General features: G+C 42.9%; 1 protein-coding gene across 3 annotated transcripts in view; it reads left to right on the top strand.

Annotated features, from left to right (window-relative positions):
* The window catches only part of cpeb1a (cytoplasmic polyadenylation element binding protein 1a), a 36,079-nt gene extending 13,829 nt beyond the window's left edge, over positions 1–22,250 (top strand). For 2 of the 3 annotated variants that reach the window (XM_007908086.2, XM_042343016.1), the window contains exons 3-12: positions 3,911–4,099; positions 7,939–8,147; positions 9,463–9,718; positions 11,641–11,754; positions 13,104–13,208; positions 14,017–14,153; positions 17,162–17,360; positions 18,635–18,729; positions 18,809–18,889; positions 20,991–22,250. In XM_007908086.2, the coding sequence (XP_007906277.1) occupies positions 3,911–4,099; positions 7,939–8,147; positions 9,463–9,718; positions 11,641–11,754; positions 13,104–13,208; positions 14,017–14,153; positions 17,162–17,360; positions 18,635–18,729; positions 18,809–18,889; positions 20,991–21,101 (1,496 nt within the window). In that variant the 3' untranslated portion in view covers positions 21,102–22,250. The remainder of the gene's footprint in view (positions 1–3,910; positions 4,100–7,938; positions 8,148–9,462; positions 9,719–11,640; positions 11,755–13,103; positions 13,209–14,016; positions 14,154–17,161; positions 17,361–18,634; positions 18,730–18,808; positions 18,890–20,990) is intronic. The other variant, XM_007908087.2, reaches the window with a different exon arrangement.
* Positions 22,251–22,540: the final 290 nt, after the last annotated feature.

Below are 22,540 nucleotides of genomic sequence, written 5' to 3'. Positions count from 1 at the left end.
GCCAAGAAAAGTGGTAGAGGCACAGTCCGTTGTGGATTTCGAGAGAGATGTAGACTGGCATGTGAAAGAGTGAGGCTTGAAAAGATAATGATGATAATCCTTGCGCTTTATCACGTCTTCTAGATATATCAAACCACTTCATACACTGTAAAATGGATTGATTGTATTTGGTGGCGAAACGCAGCAGCCAATTGTGCACAGTAGTGTCCCACAAACAGTTGTGGATTGAGTGACATTATTATTTGAAGGTATTTTTACCCCATATAAGCAATCTGCCAATCGACTAACAAGCTCGTTCCTACTTACTGCCTGATAAACAGGCATGTGCGTGGAGTAAGGAAACTTGCCCAATGTTTCGCCCTGACCGGAATCGAACCAAGGTCTTCTCGCTATGGGGATAGAATAGGGCAGTTGGATTGAACGTGCAACTTGCTCTGAAAGCCGGTGCAGACTCAATGGCCAAATGACCTGCATTGTAAATTTTTATGGTCTAAAAATGACCATATTAATTTATGATCTGGTCTTGTGCATTGCTACAGCAGCTGATCATGCTGAAATACAAATCTACAATGGTAATCTCCAACACTGTAATAACATGGTGTATTAAAGATACTAAACCACTTCCCGAAAGAATGTTTCTGGATTTAAATTAGGACTGGGTAGAATCTTGTACACAAAAAAAGCCTGATGTGGTTGCAAATGGTGAGTATTTGAAAGATGTAATGAACTACTGGTCTGCTTTGGGAGTATCTAAGAGGTATCAAAGTGTCTTTGATGTCATCAAATCATGGGAGGGTTGTCTAGAAGGTAGAGCTCAGAATCGCCAAATCTCAGCTGACCCAAGCTGTAGTCCTTTCATACTTCCTTACAATACAGTTGAATTTGTATAATAATAATCCTTGCGTTTGATATAGCGCTTTTCACGTCTTTTAGACGTCTCAGAGCACTTTACAGAATATACTATAAAGTGAATTGACTGTATATTTGTGGGCGAAATGCGGCAGCCAATTGGCACAGCAGTGTCCCACAAACAGTCTTGGATTGAAGTGACCAATTTATTATTGCTTTTTTTCTTGAAGGATTATTATCAGGCGTGTGGAGTAAGGAAGCTTGCCCAAGGTTTCACTCTGCCGATGTATAGTGTGTTTCACATGTGTAGGATGTCCCAAATCCCTTGGCTATTTTTAACATTGACCTTAACTTGACATTCGTTTTGTGGGGCAAAGATCTGTAGCTGAGCTTGAAGTGCAACTATTTGGATGATGAGTTGTTCCAGTCCAGAATGCACTGCCTGACAGGGTGGAAACAGATTCAATAACAACTTTAAAAAGGGAATTGGAATGGTACTTGAAAAGGAAAAAATTGCTAGGGTATGGGGAAAAGAACAGAGGATGGAACTAATTGGGTAGCTCTTCCAAAGACCCGGCACAGGCACGATGGACCAAATGGCCTCCTTCCGGGCTGTGATAATCTATGATTCTACGACTTTCTTTAGTCTCCAGCACTAGGAGGTGGTACAGTACTGACTTTTCTTGCATAGGAAGGCAGAATTTGGCAGTGGTGATTAAAATGTTGCACTTTAACTGGAACGCTGTTGCTGAGATCAGCTGCAATGAAACTGAAGTTGAATCATATTGTAGATGCGCAGAATACATTTTCTGATCTATGGAATGTGGAGAACAATATGTGATCTGTGAATATACTTTGACTTTGAAACCCTTGTCCGTTCCATCGTCACTTCCTGGCTGGACTATTCCAATGCCCTCATTGCTGGTCTCCCCAGCTCCACCATACACAAAATCCAATTAATTAAAAACTCTGCTGCCTGCATACTCACCCGCACAAAACTCCATACCCTCATCACACATTGCCAGGCTCCATTAGCTCCCTATTACCGAACGTATCATTTCAAGAACTTCTCGCTTGTTTTCAAAGGCTTTCATGCCCTTGTACCTATCCGACCTGCTTACCTCCCACTCAGCTACCCGCTGCCTCCGTTCGGCCGGCTCCGGCCTCCTGTTTGTCGCTCGTCCCCTCAGCTCCACCATTGGTGGCCGTGCCTTCAGCCACCACGCTCTGAAATTCTCTCGCTCAATTACTCCGCTTAACCCCTCCCTCTCCACCTTCAAATCCCACCTAAAGAACTTTTTTATCGTGCTTATGGTCACCTCCCTCTCCCCCTGGCTCATTGTCAGACTCCACCAATGTCAAGCGCTCCAGGACGCTAACACGCATGAAGGGCGCTATATAAATGCAAGTTCTGTTTTCTATCTGCATTGCTTGATTTTTCAATTTTTCTCCTGCTTCCCTTCACTTTCCCACCTCGCTCTGAATGTATTAATTCCTTCTTGCAGTGACAACCTTAGCATGCAGGCCTTTGAGCTCAATCTAGGCTGACACTCACTCTGGTGCAGTGCTGAGATAGTGCTGCATTGTCAGCGATCCCCATCCTGTAAATGAGACATTAAGCAAAGGTCTCTTGGGTAGATGGTAAAGATCCCATGGCCTCTTTGGAAAAGACGGAGATTTTCCAGGTGTTCTGGCTAACAATCCCCAAATAAGCGTGGTTGTTTATGAAATAAAATTGGTTGTATGTGGATCATCGGTGTATGCAAATTGGCCAATGTTTGCCTACATTGACCATTTACAGTCATTCCTGCAAGGTGCTTTGAGATGTTAATATGCTTTACAAATGCAAGTATCAATCTCCCAAAATAGACCATTCTGCTATGAAATCGCGCAGAGTTAGACTATTAACTCTGTGTAAATGTGCTTACTATTCACTTAAACTCGATTTAGATTTGTTGCTGTATTAAACTTAGTATTGATTTGCCCTTTTTTTTGGTTTCTATTGAATTGTGTCTAATCTAGAATACCTGAAGAGTTTTAGTGCTGCACTGAATTTGTTGTTTGGTGGCATCTTTCAACTGGGAGGGAGTAGGGACTTTCTGACTCTCAATAATATTTGATTACGACAGAGGGTAAGCTAAATGCTGCTCAGGAAGCAGAGTTCAGTCTTTCTCGATTTATTGTACAGCTTCAGATATCCAATAACTTAGGATTGCTATTCAGTTTGTTGTTCAAAGGGAAGCCTGTTGGATGATCAATGACCTGAATGTAAGGCCACTGTAGCGCAAAATAAACTATTAAAATTTCACAGTGCAAATTGATGCTTCCTCTCTACTTTGGGCTCTTGTTTCTATGACGCCAATACATTTTTTATTTAAATTGTGCAGCAGTCACTTGTAATTTTTTTTAGTATTGAGTGAATGGTAGATGGCCGGTCTAGAAATTTCGAGTTACAGCATTTTTCTGTACAAAATATAAATGCGTAGTTCTGAATTTTCCATCTTAGCTTCAATTCTAGCACAATATCGTTCTTTTCCTCAAGGTGGCATCTGGTGTCCTGCGTATGGAAAGCTATGAAGTAAAACTGTGCCGAGTCAGTTGGGCACAGTTTCCAAGATCAAGTAAACAGGCTATGCTAGCAGAATTGTTCTGTTAGTTGCTGAATCAGGGCTGTAGCCAGCATTTGGAGGTAATCCAGGACCAAGTGTTGCTGAAGGGGGAGGAGAATGTGTTGGTGCAGCTGTCTACAGCACAGTCTGAACGGTCTGTTCACTGCCACCAGGGCTTCAGGCTTTTTAAACGTAGGATTACTTGCAAACCTTGGTACAAAACCGACTTGGAAGTGAAGTTTTGGGGGAATGTTTTAATTCTATTGCACAGTGATGTCATTCACAGCACTATGCGAATGCATCAGCAGCTCAGTCACATGCTGGACTAGTCACTGATGCAGCCCAAGATACATGGCAGTGTTCATAGGCACAATCCGAGTTAAAGCTAGTCTGGACCTGACTTGTAATCCTTAATTTTCTTATTTTTCTTAAACCACCTCTTCTCCCTGCAGACTTGAACAAAGGAGATTCTTCAGCGAGCAGTAGAATGCTATTTCCCACATCTGCACAGGATTCGTCCCGGGGCCTCCCTGATACCATGGACCTATGCTTGGGCCTGCAGTCCCTAAACCTAACTGGGTGGGACCGTCCATGGAGCACCCACGACTCGGACAATGCAGTACAGACCAATTCGCCATCGGGTGAGTACGGCACTATCATCTGATCTGCTTTCGGTAGGCATAGTACAGTATGAAATCATCTGTAAATAAAACTGTCTACTTAATTTGCTTGTAAAAAAACCTGCCACTGCAGCTCGAATACTATGTCTAAATTCAGTTGTTAAAGGAAAATCTGAATGAGGATCAACACTAGAGCAAACTGATGGCATCTTTCTAGTTAATCTATAATTAACTATGTAGTATTCAATTTTATCATTTAATGTGGTGTGATGCAAACGTCTAGCTTTATACGTCTAGCTTTTGTTCACTTGTGACCTGGTAAGGAAATAATTTCTTCTGAAATATCAAATCTTGGATCTGTATAGCAGCCAGCTTGTGTATTCACATCCAGTCAAAAGCTGTTAAATCTGCAAACCTCTGATGCAAGATTTATTTAACCCTTTAAGTTGATTCTGTACACCAAATGAAATCCAGTTCCAAATAGATCATTTATTTTCTAGTTTTCAAATTCCACGCAGTTCTGAAATTCCACTCACACAATTTAACTGTTCTATGCTTCCCAGCCGTTCTAGAAGCTGCTGTCTGGAGTGAAATTGAGCCATAGCCTTGGATGGTTTGAATCTGAATGTGGTGTTAGCTAGGCTCAGCTTGGAGGTGACTCGAAATCTTAGGTCATGAGTACTATTTGCTCCTGTGCTTGGAAAAGAGTGGGGGGGGGGAAGGAAAGAAGTCAGCCAAAATTTTCTCACTTATTGGTTTCCTATCGATGAGTGATGATGTGTATTTTCTTCTCCTCTTCATGCTGGAGGTGCAGCTGCTTTGGCTGTTTGCTTGCCTCTCAACCTCGTTAAAACCATTTACAGTGATTGTCTGGTAGGCTTGGCTTGCGTCTGTGGAAAAGCACTCGTGAAATGCTGGAGTGTAGCTGACGCCCATGAAAAGAGTAAATTATACTACAACAGTTCAATGTTGTAAAGGGACATGAATTAGGTTCACAAATCCGCAAGAAAGGCATGACGACTCTTTCAATCTGCAAGGGTTTAATGTAATTTGGAGCCTTTTTGAAATCAGACTCCCTTGGAGTTGGGGTTCTAAAACATTGTGCCACAATTCTGTTAATATTAGTTTATGTATAATGAAGGAACCATTATCTTTTGACTGTTTTTGCTCCCGATTTCCGACTGCACGTGTAGCCAAGACGCTCTAGTATGGGCTGCACCTCCACTGCCAACTACACATATTAGATAGTCTAAATATATTCAGTGGTGTTGGAATGGTAGGGGTTTGCCCCATGCAAAGCTCAGTTGTGTGGTTCCTACCAATGCCAACGACAATACATTTGTAGCCCAAACTTAAACCAATACTAGCCAAAAGTAGCCCAATATTATTGCATTATCTCCTATGGATGGCAGAGTGACTTTTGAAACTAAGAAAAGGTCTTTGAAGGAAAAAAAGGATTGCAGGATTACATTTTTAAAAAATTATATTGGGCAACTGCCCAAAGCCATTTGTTGTTTCACGACACAGCACAACAGAAATACACCCAACTGGGTTTGAAACGGCCCAACGTGGCCAGCAAGTCCCTTGGGAAACAAATTTAGTGGCTGGATGTCCTGGCCTCACACGGCATAACTATGCCTGGCAGCGGCCAAGGTGGGCCCAGGGTGGCTGCAGATTGGCTGCGGGGGCGGGGTGTCCATTGCACCAAGTGCCCATCCCCATGCAGGTTAGGTTGGCAGGGAGGTGGTTTCAATGGGTTTCACGACAGCAGGGGGCTGACTTGAGGTCCCATGCAATTGCACGGGTTGCATCAGCCTTGTTCAGCCAGTGGGTGTTGGTATATCAATGTGGATAATGCCCCACAGTTTTCAGTTTGTTTGCCAGAAATGTACAAGCTGTCTTTTGTTTACGTCAACCAAACTGGAGGTGATTTGGATTACATCCAACAAAGTTGAGAGTGATTTAATCTCAGATATCTGCTAATATTACTTTATTTGACTTTCTAATGAGTGTTCCGTTTCCTTTTCCGAGGGGAACCTCTGCTCATTCACAGCCCCAAACCCCTGCCAACACTACCATTGACCTTCTATATGGCAACCGTAAATTATTACAAGTAGCAGACCATTGGTTGACATGCAGGGTGCATTAAATATACTGTTGTATTAACCCGTTGTGATGCAATCGATGTTACCATGATGTGGGAGGGGAAGAAAAAGGAGAGCAGTGACTGGGTTGAGATGATATAGATAATAATATTTCTGACCTTGAGAACATTCTGATATATTTGTTTAAATTTCCTTTTTAAAAAATTTAGCCTGTGTGAAGTACATTAATTGACTTTTGATAATTATTTTACAAGATAGAACTGACAGAGACGAGGCATTATGCTAGTTCTGCATTGGTTTCAATTGTTCTGAATTCAACCATACAGCTGTGGTATTAACCTTGTTTTTATTATTTAAAAAGAAGCTTCATGTCAAATTAAAAGCTTTTAATTACTCTTATTTGGTGAATGGGCTTCTAGATTTCCTATTTATAATGTTGATATATTGTATTGCTATTAGAATCTTTTTAGGGTCAAAAATTGGTTTGCTTTTAAGTTTCCCTCATTGTCCCAGAGACTAATTCTTATTTGGGTTCTTTTGGGATCCCAAGTCCTAACCTTTTTGGGTAGTGGTTGGATTACAGAATTGACAGCTAATTTCACTCTTTATTTAATAAAACAGATTTAAGTGTACTGTCCAAATTACTTTCTGTATGGAAATGTCTTGGTCTATTCCCATTGTCAGCCTCTTTTTTTTATGATTTTGATTTCCCAATGATCAACAATAACAACTTGGATTTATATAGTGCCCTCCACGCCGGACAGTGTCTCAGCGCTTTACAGTAACGGATCCTGGGACCGGGAGGGGGAGGAAGGTAACCAAAGGCGCGGTCGAAAAGAAAAGTCTTCAGCAGAGACCTGAAAATGGGAAGGGAGGGAGCGAGACGAAGGGAGTACCTCCTGCTGCTTCTGGCTAGATCTGCTAATTTCACCCACACAATACACAATCAATTCACTTTACAGTATATTCTGTGAAGCGTTTTGAGACTTCTAGAAGACGAGATAAGGCGCTATGTCAATTGCTAGGATTACAGATCATACTAAGTGGTTCCAGTAAGAATTGAATTACCATTACAATTATTACCGGAGTCCAAGTGGCAAATTGTAAGTTTTCAGGGATATGTGGGGTGGTGCAGGTGGCATGCACTGAAGAATTCTGTAAAACAGGTTTCCAAACCTTTTTACTGCTCTTCTCTCCTCACCCCACCCCCAGAGATCAATGCCCCTTCTCTTTTTAAGAAACAGTATTTTTTCCACAGAACAAGGGGATGTTATTTTCTCATCTTAAGATAGAAAGCAACATAAATAGTACAGTACCACTACTCTTATCACTGAATAAACGTTAATGTAAACGAATACTTGATGACTCGACTCGCCTTTGTCTCAGTGAGTAGGATGAGCCTGTTTGCTAGCACAAACAATTCTTAACCAGTCGTATACTTCCCAACATTTCACGTGGTTAAAGCAATTAAAAAAAAGTATCTGTGCACGCGGGAAGTGGCTGTGTTGTGCGTGCATGTGCTAGCCTCTCTCAAGGTTAATGTTAATGTACCGGAGACCTGGGTGGATTGAGAGTGGAGGGTTTAGCAGAGGGAGGGGGATGGCCACAATGCCGATTCCACTTTCGAATTCCATTTATACAAATCTTTTCCTTCTCAGTCAAACTTGAATTTGAAGGCTTACAAAATACTAACAAATTCAAAGGGAAGGTGCAGCACTCAATTTCGAATTACAGCTTGCCATTTTTCCATTCTAGTTTTAGGTTTGCTGGCTAGCCCTCTGGGTGGTCAGCTGGCTAGATTCCCGTCGCTGGATCCAGTTGGATCAGAGTATGTCGACCAGCTTGCATCACCTTTCCCCAAGAGATTTGACAACCGTTCAGTGTTGGATTCTCGATCAAGTAGCCCATCTGACTCTGACACAAGTGGCATCAGTTCTGGTTCTGATCACCTTTCAGAACTGATGGTAAGCTATTACACTGTAAGACTTGTCAGTAGAGGGGAGGAAATGCTGGGATATAATCCTATTCTAGTGGTAATGTGTTTGGACCCACAACAACAAATTACATTTACACAGTCTTTCATGTCGGGAGGACGTCCCAAGCCACTGGACAGTTAGGAATTTGCACCCGAGCAGGGGCTTGGGATCAGGTGGGGGTGGGGTGTAGGGTAGGAGGGTGGCTGATGGCATGGTTGAAGGGGAGGGTCTTGGGAAGTGCTTTGAAGCACTGACTGAAATGACATTAATTCACATTTCTAGCCTCTTCAGAGGGTAATGTGTACCATTTTTGATGATGACTGTATTTTGGACTTTGAATATTTACTGCACATTTCAATTAATTAAATTAATTTAACGAATAAATTCAATTAAATTCAATATTTTCAAATCTTGCAATTTTTACAGTACTCACCTATATTGCTTTTAATGGAGGCTTTTGTAGTACTTTAATTCTGGAAAATGAGCCCAGCTTTTATGTGGCACAGTATTTACCTGTCTACAAGTTTATAACCTGTTTTTTTAGAAGAATTTAAAAATGTTGGATGCTTTTTAGTTGATCTGAAGGGCTTAATTTGCTGCCTTAATGTAACTTTTATAGTTTTTTCAGGTCAAGCTCTCACTTTTGGTAAGGTGCTTTAGAAATTTTGGTAAGATGTGTCATATTTAGATAGTGATGTGCAAATGTTCAGGAGTTCCCAATGCTGAACCGTGCCCCAGGTTGAAGGACTTTATTATGATTGTAGTTTTTATTATTTATTGGTGTTTCTTATTGAGTTTCGCCATGGCATGCTGATTGCTGAAGGTTGGAGATTTTGTGAACATCCTTATCACTCATAATTGCTTTCTTCAGCAAAACTGGTGGGTAGATCATTCACTTCTCCAATGATGTATCCACACCTGTCAGATTTGGATAAAGGAAGGATCAATAGATAATATGGTTGCCTATCCAGATTAAGTACTGGGAGAAAATGTTATTACTTTAATGTTGTATGAGAGGTTGGAATATTATGAACACTTTAAAACGCATTCTTTCATAAGTTAGAAATCCAGATGCGTAAAATTCTTTCACTTTTATATATGTTTAATTTAATTGCCAAAGACTCAAAAGACCAATTGCTAGATATTGCTTCTGATATTTGCTTTATAGACTTCAGGGTAAGGTGGGAGGGGGTTAAATAAATTCCTTTTAGCCTCCTTTTGATGGGATTTCTACTTGCATATTACATACTACCACAATGTCCTTGAATTTATATATGGCTTTTATGTGTGAAATACTTTACAGTCAAGCCTGCGCATTTCCCCTCCAATTTCCTTCTTGCCCATGGGTGGAGGAGCCAGAGACGCAATGAAACAGTTTGGTGTAGGCCCTCGACTCGATCATGATCAGGTTTCGATGGCGGCTGTGAACTATCCTGGAAGCCCCAGCCCTTTAAAAAGGTGGTCCGGAAGCTCTGGGTGGCCAAATTGGGATCTGTTGGACAGTGCAGAAGATCCCTTCAGTATCGAAAGGGAGGCTAGACTACATAGACAAGCGGCAGGTAAACAGAAATTCTATTTTGCTAATATCCTACATCATTGTATAATTTATTGAACTTTAGTTACTTCATTCCATAGCCTATAATGAATACTGTGTAAACGAATAGACTTGAGTCTGCATTTGTCAGCTTCTTCTTATTTTGGTAGCTTATGTTCTCAACAGCCTTCATTGTAGGATTGGGTCCATATGAGGAGAAAGTGAGGCTTCCCATCTTAAAAACTCCTTTTGCCATTAAGTGATGGTAGGGCACAGTAATCTCATTGTTTTCTGTTGGTTTGAATCCAATATGTTGAGCTGCATTATAAGAAACGCTTAAAAAATGGCTGACCTTCGATGGCTGCTGATGTCTCTTCCTATGTGAAGTTGTCTGTTTCACTTCCTCCATATGGGTAGGAAGAGACACCAGTGGTGATGGATAATCCGGAAGTTTTCTTTAAATTGCAGGAGGCCCACTAATCAGAGCTGGTATCTTGGTGTCCTGTACTCTAGTAAAGCACTCATCGCTCACCATCTCCGAACCATGTTTTGCAGTAATCAGCAAGGCATGTGGGATGCTGGACTATATTGCTAAATCAGTTGGATTTTCTTCCCCAAGTCGTGCTTCAGCTGTACACTTCTCTGGTCAGGCAGTACCAGGCAGTATGCATACTGTTTTATGGGTAAGGGGTCTCCCCAGGTATCAGAGACAATGCAGAGAAGAGGAACTGGGATGACCTCAATGTTAGTGAATGAGTTATAAGCAATGTTTAGGTAAATCAGGGTTCTTTCATCTTGAATGTCTGAGAAGGAACTTTATAGAAGTATGTAAGATGTTAAATGGGATTAAGAAGGCAAACAAATCCAATATTGTTCAGAGACTCCCAACGCAGGAGGACAAGAGGGCATACATAGGTTCAGGGTTTTTTCAGTAGACACAAGGATGTGTTTCTTTACTCTGATGATAAATTAATGACTGGAACCGGGGGGGCTGATGTGGGGCTGCTGGACTCTTTAAGAAGCTACAATGGTAGAGTGGCTCTCCCTGAAGGATGAGATCAAATGTGGCCTAAAGGCAGTCATTCAAACTACTTGTAGAAATTAGTAAATCACACAACAGGGACTTGTTGTGCTGAGCAAGTAAGTACAAGTCCTAAAAACAACAGTTTATTTGGAGCATGGGTTGCCAGGAAAGAGCTTGCCTATTAGATTTTATTTTCTATTCGGCTTTTTTCTCCTCCTCATTGCCCTTGATGGTTTAGGATCTTTGTTGGAATCTCCTGCTTCAGAGGTAAGCGGCCTGGATCTTGCAGGGTGGAAAATCAAAAGCACTGCAACTGATTTGGCTGAGCTGGGTTTGGGAACTGGGGAAATAGGGTTTCAGTAACTACTTCTCAGAAGTCATATATGAGGTGTACTGAAGTTGTGGCTCATTTTGCCTTGTGCTGGGGTCCACCAAAGTTAACTGTATTCCTTTTTACCTGATATGCAGTGAATTGGTTCTAGTCGGTGCTATTTCCTCCCCCTCTTGATTTCATGTGCAAAGCTCCAGTCACTCATTGGGGATTCATGTCTGCACAGTCTGCAACAATTATAATTGCCTCTGCTCTTATGTTGGTGTGTGATTTCAATAAGGCTGATCATTGATGGTTGACTACACTTGTCGTGTGTGAGTCTAAGGAAAAGCAGTTATAATGGGAGAATGTTTCCCCCCACCCACCGGGAGTGTGTACATAGGGAAAAAGCAAAAGAAGCTCAACAAGTACAGGAGAGAAAGATAGGAGTGTTCAAACCTGGCAGAGTATTTAAAACTGATCTGAAGAATGGGCTGTAAGAGTTGGTATGAGGAATGAGGTGAGGGCTGTAATCTGGAGTCTGATCAAATTGAAGAAAAGCACGCGCACTTTATTTTGTGCAACATATTTATACAACTTTCTCTTTTAATAGCAATGAGTGAAGCAATGTTTACTTGGAGTGGCCAACTTCCACCCCGGAATTACAAGAATCCAATCTATTCCTGCAAGGTGTTCCTGGGTGGTGTGCCTTGGGACATCACTGAAGGTAAATAATAATCCTTCTATTTGATATGGCGCCTTATCACGTCTTCGAGACGTTTCAAAGTGCTTCATAGTGAAGTGAAGTGAATTGACTATCTTTTGTGGGTGAAATGCGGCAGCCAATTGTGCACAGCAGTGTCCCACAAATAGTCAGGGATTGAGTGATCATTTTTTGGCGCATATATCCCAACTTCCATCGACTTAAGCACACTATCAATATTTGAGTGTTCAGCTTTTAAAAAAANCATTGTCTTCCATTAGGATTTACGGGTTATTGGCTAATTGATTTATTTGGTTCACTAGACACAGTTATAAATTGCCACCCTATGCACTATAATAATTCTCAGGGGAGGGGGAAGGGTCTCCTCCGAGCTGAGCTGGCTATAAAGTGATGTGCTTGGAAACAGAATGCCTGTGGTGGCCCTGATAGTCTGGTTCCTGAGCCAGGCAGGTCCCCAGTACTCCAGCTGGCTCATCGGCAGGATCTTGAGGAGCACATTGGTGGTGGGCGGTCACTGGGGAGCAGGGAGTCTTCCCACTCAGCTCCTGCATGCTAAAGCTCAAACAGGAAGAGTGGTCTTCACTGGAAACTTGCCAGAGAAGTGATTTCATGGCAAGCGATGTAGTTTTTGCTAATTAAAATCCAGCAAAGTACACTCTGGGGTCCCCAAGCCTTTGCTCTTGTCAACCTGCATTTAATTCTCTCTGGAATTAGATCAGTGAGGAATGTACAGGAAACCAATGCTCTTCTGTTAAACGATGCAAAAAGTTCATGCGTAGGTTCTGTCATGTTTTGTAACTTAAAACATTAGTATTTTTCAGTCTGGTTTCTTCAACTCTGTTTTGAAATCCAGAAAAAATCAATGTGACATTTGTCTTCAGGTCTCAATAAGATTCCACTCATCTGTTTTAACACTAGTTGGGGTTTCATACAATTCTACAAAAAAAAATTCTAAAATCACACGTGTGTAGAAAGCTGGATAGCTTCCCACACTTCAAGCAGCCGATTTCAAACATTGCCACTGACTAACCTAGGAAATGAGGTTGGCAATGATCTGATGCCACAGAAAATGATCTGTTGATCTGGAAGTTATCGGTTTTAGTGAGCTACCAAGTAGGAAGGTGGACCTGTTTCAGTGAGGGTCATGAAGCAGGCTGGTGCTTGGTGAGCAAGGGGAGGGCAACTTGCCTATTGACAATGTTGAGCATTAAGCATTAAAAAGGAAGTTTATTCTGGTCCCCATACTATTTCTAACTGATTGCTCCCGTTGTTAGTGTGTGACTGGTTTGACTTCTACAATAGTTACTACAGGAAATGTTATCTAACATGCAACTTTGTTTTCTCTTCCCTAGTTGGATTGATCAATACTTTCAGGGTATTTGGTGCTCTGAGTGTAGAGTGGCCGGGTAAGGATGGCAAGCACCCTCGCTGCCCACCCAAAGGTAATATGCCGAAAGGTAATAAAAGCTGAGACATGGTAGGACGCATTACCTATTCTGACACTCTGTCACTAAGGTTGAGGGTCAGAATATTGGTGTTGCATGCAAGAACTTCACAACTTCAGGCTGCAAAGCCACCACCTCAAATCGTGACTAAAGGTGTGTAGATTTGGAAACTATTGGGATTAAGTGGTGTAAAGGTGAATAACTGACTGGAAACAATTGGGGTGAAGCTTTTCAACTTTTATATCAAACTGCCAAGATTTGACCAACTGAAACTGAAACAATATCAGCAGTTGAGAATTCAAATTTCTATTTGAATATTTTTCCTTTTCCCCACTGTTTCCATTTCATAATATAAATGTATTGAACAAGACTGTGTAAATGTAGTGTTTAGACCTGCTTCTATGCAGTTCACACATATTGAATCTCTGGGCTCCACCCTCTCTCTTCAGGCTATATTTTGTTGCTAAATATTTGACTCCTAAAGTGTTCTAATTAATTTTTATAAAACTTTATAAGATCCCACATAATGGGAGATGCATCATACCCAATAGAAACTCCATGTGTTGTACATAACCTCTTTTGTACCAAATTTTGCTGTTGCACGACAATGTATGTCAGGCCATACCCTGGTCCATATACAGGGTGACCAAAAAGTGTTATTTTTCAGCTACCCTGTTATCTTATTAGACAGTGTAATGGTATTATGACTTTTTGGTCACCCTGTGTTAACTATATGGTTGCAATAGTCTGTAAAGAGACTGTGGTGCCCTTTTCAGCTGTTGTCTTGACCATGGCTAATGCTGGCTTTCTGTATTGGCAGGTTATGTCTATTTGGTTTTTGAGTCTGAGAAGTCGGTCCGTGCACTACTTCAATCCTGCACACATGATCTCATGAGCACTGATGGCACAAGCGAGTACTACTTTAAAATGTCCAGCCGCAGGATGCGCTGCAAAGAGGTATTGCCAGTTGTCTCCTGTTAGGTTTTGGCCTTGTTAGAGTGGATGGCAGCGTTCATCAGGGATAGCCACTTTTGTAATGTGGAAGTCTATCTGGGTGCCTCAATGTAGATGACAGGACAATGGAGTCCTGTAGCGTAGTGATAATAATAATAATCCTTGCATTTGATATAGCGCTTTTCACGTCGGGAGGACGTTAGAGCACTTGCCTCGCAAGCGACCTGGTTTGATTCCTGGGTCAGGGTGAAACGTTGCGCAAGTTTCCTTACTCCGCATGTCTCTGTTTACCAGCAGTAAGTAGGAACCCGGTTGTTAGTCAATTGGCGGATCACTTTCCAGGAGTAATAATCCCTTGGGCACTCAATCCATGACTATTTGTGGGTCACTGCTGTGCGCAATTGTCTACTGCATTTTACAGTATATTCTGTGAAGCGCTTTGAGACGTCTAGAAGACATAAGGCGCTATATCAAATACAAGTATTATTTATTATTATAGCCACTTTTTTTAAGTGTGGAAGTTTATCTGAGTGTCTTAATCTAGAAGGTGGTCTTGTGCTGCTCTTTAGATATGGTCTCCTGATCAACAACAACAAGATTGAATTTATAGAGCGCCTTTCACGTCGGGAGGACGTCCCAAGGTGCTGGACAGTTGGGTTGGGACCCGAACGGGGGAAATGGTCGGGAAGGGAGGGAGCGAGGAGTGGGTAGAGAGTCGAAAGGGGAGCTGAAAGCACGTTTGAAGAGAAAGATCTTGAGACCGGCCTTGAAGGAGAAAAGGGAGGAAGCGGCGAAGGCATTGGGGGATGGAGTTCCAGAGCCTCGGGGCTGAGAGGCTGAAGGCCCAGCCACCGATGGTAGGGCGGTTGGGGCGGGGGATGTGGAGCAGACCAGAGCCAGAGGAACGGAGGGTACGGGCAGGTAAGTAGGGGGATAGTAGGTCGGAGAGGTAGGAGGGAGCGAGGCCGTGAATGGCCTTGTAGGTGAGAATGAGGATCTTGAATTCGATCCTCTGGGGGATGGGGAGCCAGTGGTGGCGAGCGAGGGCGAGGGTGGGAGTGATGTGGGCGTGAGGCCTGGTGCGGGACAGTACACGAGCTGCAGAGTTCTGAATGACCTGCAGTGTGGAGGGAGGGCCGGGAAGGCCGGTGAGGAGAGAGTTCCCGTAGTCCAGCCTTGAGGTGATAAAGGCGTGGACCAGAGTTTCAGCCGCGTGAGGGGTGAGGTAGTGCTTTTTGGCGATGTTCCGGAGGTGATGGAAGGCGGTGCCAGTTGTGGCGCGGATGTGGGGAAGAAAGGACAGCTCAGGGTCGAACAGAACCCCAAGGTTCCTGATGGCTTTGAGAGGTGGAGAGTGCGGCCTTGGATGCTGATGCTGTCAGCGCCTGAGGTGCGGAGGCGCTGACGTGAGCCAATCAGGAGGGCCTCAGTTTTGCGCACGTTGAGCTGAAGAAAGTTGTCTCTCGTCCAGGACTCGATGTCGGACAGACAGCTGTCAGGACATCGGGGGTTGTGGAGTTGAGGGTAGAGGAGGAAAGGTAGAGTTGGGTGTCATCCGCATACATGTGGAAGTTAACCCCATGTCTGCGGACGATGTCACCACAGGGGGAGCATATAGAGGGTGAAGAGGAGGGGACCGAGGACACAGCCCTGAGGGATACCGCACGAGCCAGTACAGGGGCTGGAGAAAAAGCCGTTAGTGGAAACAAAATGAAGACAGTGGGAGAGGTAGGACCTAAACCACTCAAGGACGGGGCCTTGAAGGTTGAGGTGGGAGGACAAGCGGTGGAGGAGAATAGAGTGGTCGACCGTATCGATTGCGGCCGATAGGTCGAGGTGGACGAGGAGACAGAGGGAGCCCTGGTCCCAGATGGTCAAGATGTCATTAGTGACCCTGACCAGGGTGGTTTCTGTGCTATGGGCAGCACGGAAACCCGACTGGAGGGATTCAAATAGTGAATGGGTGGAGAGGAAAGAGCGCAGCTGGGAGGCAACGACTCTTTCGAGAACCTTGGACAGGAAGGGGAGGTTGGAGATGGACCAGTAGCTTGATAGCTGCGACGCATCAAGGGAGGGTTTTTTCAGTGTGGGAGCGATGGTGGCAGTTTTGAGAGGAATAGATCCAGAGGAGAGGGACAGGTTGATGGTGTCTGTGAGAAGTGGGGCAAGGAGGTGGAGCTGGGAGATAAGGAGTGGGGATGGGGTCCAGGGAGCAGGTGGTGGGTTTCAAGGACAGGATGAGGTTGGTGACAGAGGGTGGGGAAACGGGTTAGTGATCATAGAATCATACAGCACAGAAGGAGACCATTTGGCCCATCACGTTTGTGCCAGCTCTTTGAAAAGAGCTATCCATTCAATCCCACTCCCCCACTCTCTCCCCGTAGCCCTGCAAACTTGTCCTCCCCAAGTGATGCTGAATCCTTGGGGAGGGAATAATTAACATTTACTTGATCATGTGAAACCAAAAAAAAATGTATACTTAGGAAGCCACCTTAATCTTTCAAAATGCTAAATGTTATAAATTGTCTCTTAATATCACAGTGTATCTCTAAAAGCTCTGGCTTTGTTAAAGTAGTACTATATACTCTTAAAGTTTAAAGTGCAAAGATTAATCATAATCCTTAAAATGTCATGCTTGTCTCACAATTGAGACAAGTCATTTGAAGAATTAAACCGATGCTATAAATACTTGATCTGGGTGTTGCTTTAGTCACAGTGTCTATGTAGACTGTTCCAATTTCATGCCTGAGCTTTGCTCCTTTGTTTGCAAAATATTTCGATGGGGTTGGCAATTAGAAGACCAATATGGAGAAATTTTCTTTATTCATGAAAGTACTGTTTTTTTTGGTGTGTTTCAGAGGTTAAGAACTTTGAGCCCTAAACCTGTTGTTGTAGCGTTTGATGTAATGAATATTGAGCTGCACTGTGCTTTTAAGACTTGCATTGAAGTGCAAGATTTTTGTATTTGAGTTTTGTAAGTGAAGAGATTAATCTGCTTCAATCCTTTCCAGGTTCAAGTCATCCCCTGGGTCCTTTCTGATAGCAACTTTGTCCGCAGCCCGTCTCAACGCCTGGATCCCAGTAAGACGGTGTTTGTTGGTGCACTCCATGGAATGTTGAATGGGGAAGCTTTGGCAGCTATTATGAATGATCTGTTTGCAGGAGTGGTATATGCTGGTATTGACACAGACAAGCACAAATATCCAATCGGTAAGTTTGATCTTTAAGCTTATTGTTTGTGATGTCAAGAAGATGTGAAAAGCGCTATATCAAATACAAGGATTATTATTCTAAACAGCTTTTAACAGCAGCAAGTGACAGTGGTATCTTACTGTCACTTAGTGGTATCTGTATGGAATCCCAGTGAGAACAAGGAGTAAGAAAGTGTAGAGAAAGACGCTCACTGTTTTACTTGAGCACTGACTGTCCTTGAATTGAATGCATGTCCTGGTCCTGAGTACCAGACACTGAGCTTATGCGCTCCAGCTGGGGTGTCCAGATTAGTGCCTTTAATACCTTGGTTAAACTAGAATGCAAGAATGATGTACATGTTTGGGTTTTGCAAGTTGCTATAATTGTTAAACTGCTTCTGCGACTGTTTTAGAGCAGTTTCAAGAGCACTTGATCAGGAAATATTCTACTAAATCTAAGATTTGCTCTCCGTTCTTCTCCAGTCTGTGCCCGCTGTTTGTAACTGGCTGCTAAGCTATTATGAATCTTACCCATTTTATGGGCAATAAGGAAAGGAACAGACTTTTACTTTCACTTCTATGATCAGCATTTGTCAGCTTGACTTGGTTGACATGACACCTGTCTCTGGGTCTGAAGGTTGTACATGGACATGGGCTGACATTGCAATTCATTTCTGTGTTTTATTATCTGACTGCTGTCATCGTTATTATTATCTTTGGGTAAAAGTATTTAAACTGCAGGTCTGACTCAGGTGGCTGCTAAAGACACCATGATTCTATTAGAAAAGAACGTATCCTGACCAACCAAAACTCCAGATGAACTGAAACAGCTTGGATTGTGTCCTCGTCATTTACAGAATTTGCTAAATCTGTACTTGTGTAAAGAACATAAGAATTAGGAGCAGGAGTAGGCCATTCGGCCCCTCGAGCTGCCCCGCCATTCAATAAGATCACGAGTGATCTTCTGACCTAACTCTAATTACCTGCCCTATCCCCATATCCCCTAATCCCTCTATTTTTAAAAATTATCAGTCTCAGCCTTGAAGATGTTCAAGGATTGACATCTACAGCCTTCTGGGGGAGTGAGTTCCATAAAATCACTAACCTGAGTGAAGAAATGTTCCCTCAACTCTGTTCTAAAAGGCTGACCCTTAATTTTAAGACTGTGACCCCTGGTTATAGATTCTCCTACCCGGGGAAACAGACCCTCAGTGACTACTTTATCAGCCCTTTAAGAATCTTATTGTTTCAAAGTTGTAAATGCCTTAACCCTGATCTTGTTTTCACATCTAGGTTCTGGTCGGGTTACCTTCAACCACCCGCAGAGTTACCTGAAAGCAGTTGGAGCAGCGTTTGTGGAGATAAAGACTCCCAAGTTTACCAAAAAGGTAATTCCAGGATTAGGAATCTCCTGTTTATAGGAAGGACATGCCCATTTCATGTACTGAAACCTGTATTTTGTTAAAGGTGCAAATCGATCCGTATCTGGAGGATTCTGTGTGCCAAGCCTGCAATGTTCATCCAGGACCATTCTTCTGCAGAGACCGAGTGAGTTTTTTTTTAGGGAGGGAGGTGAGAGGAGAGAATCTGTTTATAAATTGAATACAACTTTTTGTTTTTTTTAATCTGTCTCCAGCCTAATCCCAATTCCCTGTTCTTTCCCCTCTGATAAACTGCCTTCCTTTGCATTGTTTGTCGATGTGATTTTTTTAAAAAAAATGCCCTAATCGACTCTGCTCTAATATCCATCCCTGACCAATGATTCCACACCCTGACAACCTCGGGGAGCGCTTCTACTTTTACTCCCATTGTCACAATTCATTCCATTCCCCCTTTCCTCAAATCAAGTCCTGTAGTTCAGTGGTTAGAGCACTCGCCTCACAAGTGAGCGGTCCTGGGTTTGATTCTCGGCAGGACCAAACATTGGGCAAGCTTCCTTACATCATTTGCCTCTGTTTACCTAGCAGTAAGTAGCATCGATTGGTGAATCACTTTTCCGGGTGTAAAAATCTCTTGAAATAAAATTATAATAATAATATGGATATTCAATCCAAGAATGTTTGTGGGACGCTGCTGTGTGCAATTGGCTGCAACTTTTTGCCTACAAAATATACAGTCAATTCACTTTACACTATATTCTGTGAAGCACTTTATCACTTATTGAAGGTGCTATATCAAATGCAACAATTATTGTAAATCTCCAAACAGCAGTTTTTTCACTTAATTCTCTCAAACCCTTTCAGTTTCATCAAAGACTTAATTTGTACTCCCAACAGGAAGAGCCTTAGCCTCTCATAGCTGTATACTTTTATTGACTTGCCATTCTGTGAACCTACAGTGCACCTTCACCAAAGCCCTATTGCCTTCTATCATGCAGTGTCTAAAACTGCACAGTGTTCCAGTTGTGGCCTGTCCAATGTCTTGTACAGATATTGGATAGACAGGCCACAACTCTCTATTCGGTGGGTTCCGAACCCTACAGCAATTGTGTAACCATTCGCATTCTTGTGAGTACATGTTACCAATGTATAGTAAACTCCTGAGAATCATAGAATTAAACAGCACAGAAAGGAGGCCATTCGGACCATCATGTCTGTGTCGGCTGTTTGAAAAGAGCTTCCAATTCAATCCAACTCCCCCGCGCTCTCCCCATAGCCCTGCAAACTTGTCCTCCCCAAATAATTATCAGCTTCTCTCTTAAAAGTTGTTATCGAAGCGGCTTCCACCAGCCTTTCAAGCAATGGATTCCAGATCCCAACAACTCGCTGTGTGAAAACATTTCTCCTCACCTCCCCCCTTCTCTGCTCCAAGGAGAATAATCCCGGCTTCTCTCGCCTCTCCTGATAACTGAAGCCCCTCATTCCTGGTACCATCCTGGTCAATCTCCTTTGCACCCTCTCCAATGCCTTGACATCCTTCCTAAAGTGTGGGGCCCAGAACTGAGCACAGTCTCGAACTGAGGCCTACCCAGTGTTTTTTATAAAGGTTTATCATAACTTCTATAACTAATATCTAATAATAGTCCTTGCATTTGGTATAGCGTCTTATCTCAACAGAAGGCTGTGTCAAAGCTTCACAGGATTTATTGTGACATGAAACAACTGTATTTGTAGGCAAATGTGGCAACATAATTGCACGCAGCAACGTCCCCACAAACAGCCATGAAGTCAATGACCCATTTTATTTGGCGGATTGCTGGCCAGGACACCGAGAGAGAGAAAGGGACTCCTTTCTCTTCAAATAGCGCCAAGGATTCTTTAATGTCCACCTGAATAGGCAGACGGGATCTCGGGTTTAGTGTCTCATCCTAAGGACGGGACCTCTGTCAATGGAAACCCCCCTCCCCCAGCACTGCACAGGAGTACAACATGAGATTAGATCCCACAATCCTCTTGACTTGGAGGCGAGAGTGCGACCATTGCACCAAGCTGACGTGGCAAATTTGTCATTCTGTGGGAAAAGGGGCTCAGTGATGAGTTAGGTATAATAAATGTGACCAGGATATTGACAGCATGATAACTTGTGTTATAGTGACTAGTTAAGCCAGGTTGAGTTATCAACAACAACTTGCATTTGTTTAATATACCTGCATGGAAATCTGACTGACTACTCAATAGTACTAACCAATAACTGTTTGCTTGTCCGGCAGGTCTGCTTCAAGTACTTCTGCCGTTCGTGCTGGCAGTGGCAGCACTCTCTGGAGATTCTGCGTCACCACCGTCCACTGATGCGCAATCAGAAGAGCCGCGATTCTAGCTAAATTCGCAGCGAAGAGGGATTTTTTTTTTCAGTTTCTGAGTGTTGAGCCAGGATTGGCGCCAGATTGGGAACAGCGATTATGGACTAAAGTTCACTCTTGCACTTGCTACTTGCTGTTTAATATTCACAATTGCACTTATGCACCGTGAATTCCATGGGGTTTTGGGGCCCACAACAGCAGTTCCAGACAGACGTCCTGCACAGAGGTGAGAGCCAGGTCTTGGAAGGTGTTGAAGCCATGGCTTCACATTTAGATTTTTAGGCTTTTTTACATTCCTTGCATTTTGACAATGTTGCAAGTTCATTACCTTTCCACTAGCGGTTGCCATACAGTGCCTTTGATTTTTTTTTCCTCCATCAGATACTGGTGTGAAATGTTTCAGCCGGTTTTTTTACTTAACTCCGAGGCAGACTAGTGCTTTATTTAGCAAATCAAATTCAATATTTTACGCTCCGTTTTTACAGATGCAACTGCCTTTTTAAGGCTTCATTTTTTTGACCAGTTCTTTTTTTACACTGTTGAAGGTTTTAGTCCAAACACAACTGTGACTCTTTCCTTGGCGGCTTAACATTTTGGTGTGTCTGCCTGCTATAACGGACCCTGGGTCATTGTTGTAAATCAAGACGTTTGCAACCATTGGTGTGGATTTACGGATAAGAAACTGGACCGAAATAACGACATTCGAGCTGCTGTACATAGTTTTAAGGTGTTCTTTGCACTTTTTAATTTGCACTATGGGTAGGAAGTTAGAGGTTTTTAATCACCATTTTCACTGATGATGGTTTTTTTTTTGTACTTGAGCAGAAGGGGTTTGGCCGGGCCAGGCTGAGTATCCGGTTAGGTCCCTTTCGGGCAGTTGCTCATTACTGTTTAAAAGAATAAGCTAGCACTGAGCAGCTGCTTGGGTCTCCAGTTACTTGAAGAGGTTTTTACTCTTGTGGTTTTTTGATCTGAAGCTGTGTGCCAAAGAACCAGTGTCCTTAAACTTTTTTTTTGCTGAGCTGTTGCCTTGTCGCTCGCCCAGCTGCTGTTGAGTGTTAGTAAGGTCTCTACCTCACTGTTGTGGTATGCAGGTATGACTGCAGTTACCTGAAGTTGTCGAGTAAGCTGTTAATGTTGGGCACAAAAATAAACTTGTTGAAGCAGAAACTACAGCATTGACCACATTGTTTACGCACAGCATCGTGCAAAGGTTCCACAATGCTTTATTAATCTTAAACCAGATGTTCATGAAAATCTCTCCTGTCTTGTTCATAATGGCCACATTTCCTGCCAATTGCAGACATATCGCAGAACTTGCACTGGTTACATTGCAGCTGTCAATCTCCAGTGTGATGGTCCTGACCAGTGAATGAGACTACTGGCTCTTGGTATCCATGAACACCTGCTGTAAGAAGAAACTAAATAAAATAAATTATGTTCACAGGATTAACTTGCCT

The sequence above is a fragment of the Callorhinchus milii genome, unplaced genomic scaffold, assembly GCF_018977255.1.
Source record: "Callorhinchus milii isolate IMCB2004 unplaced genomic scaffold, IMCB_Cmil_1.0 Scaffold22, whole genome shotgun sequence".
NCBI classification, from domain to species: domain Eukaryota; kingdom Metazoa; phylum Chordata; class Chondrichthyes; order Chimaeriformes; family Callorhinchidae; genus Callorhinchus; species Callorhinchus milii.
This window is presented reverse-complemented; position numbering and strand designations above follow the sequence as displayed.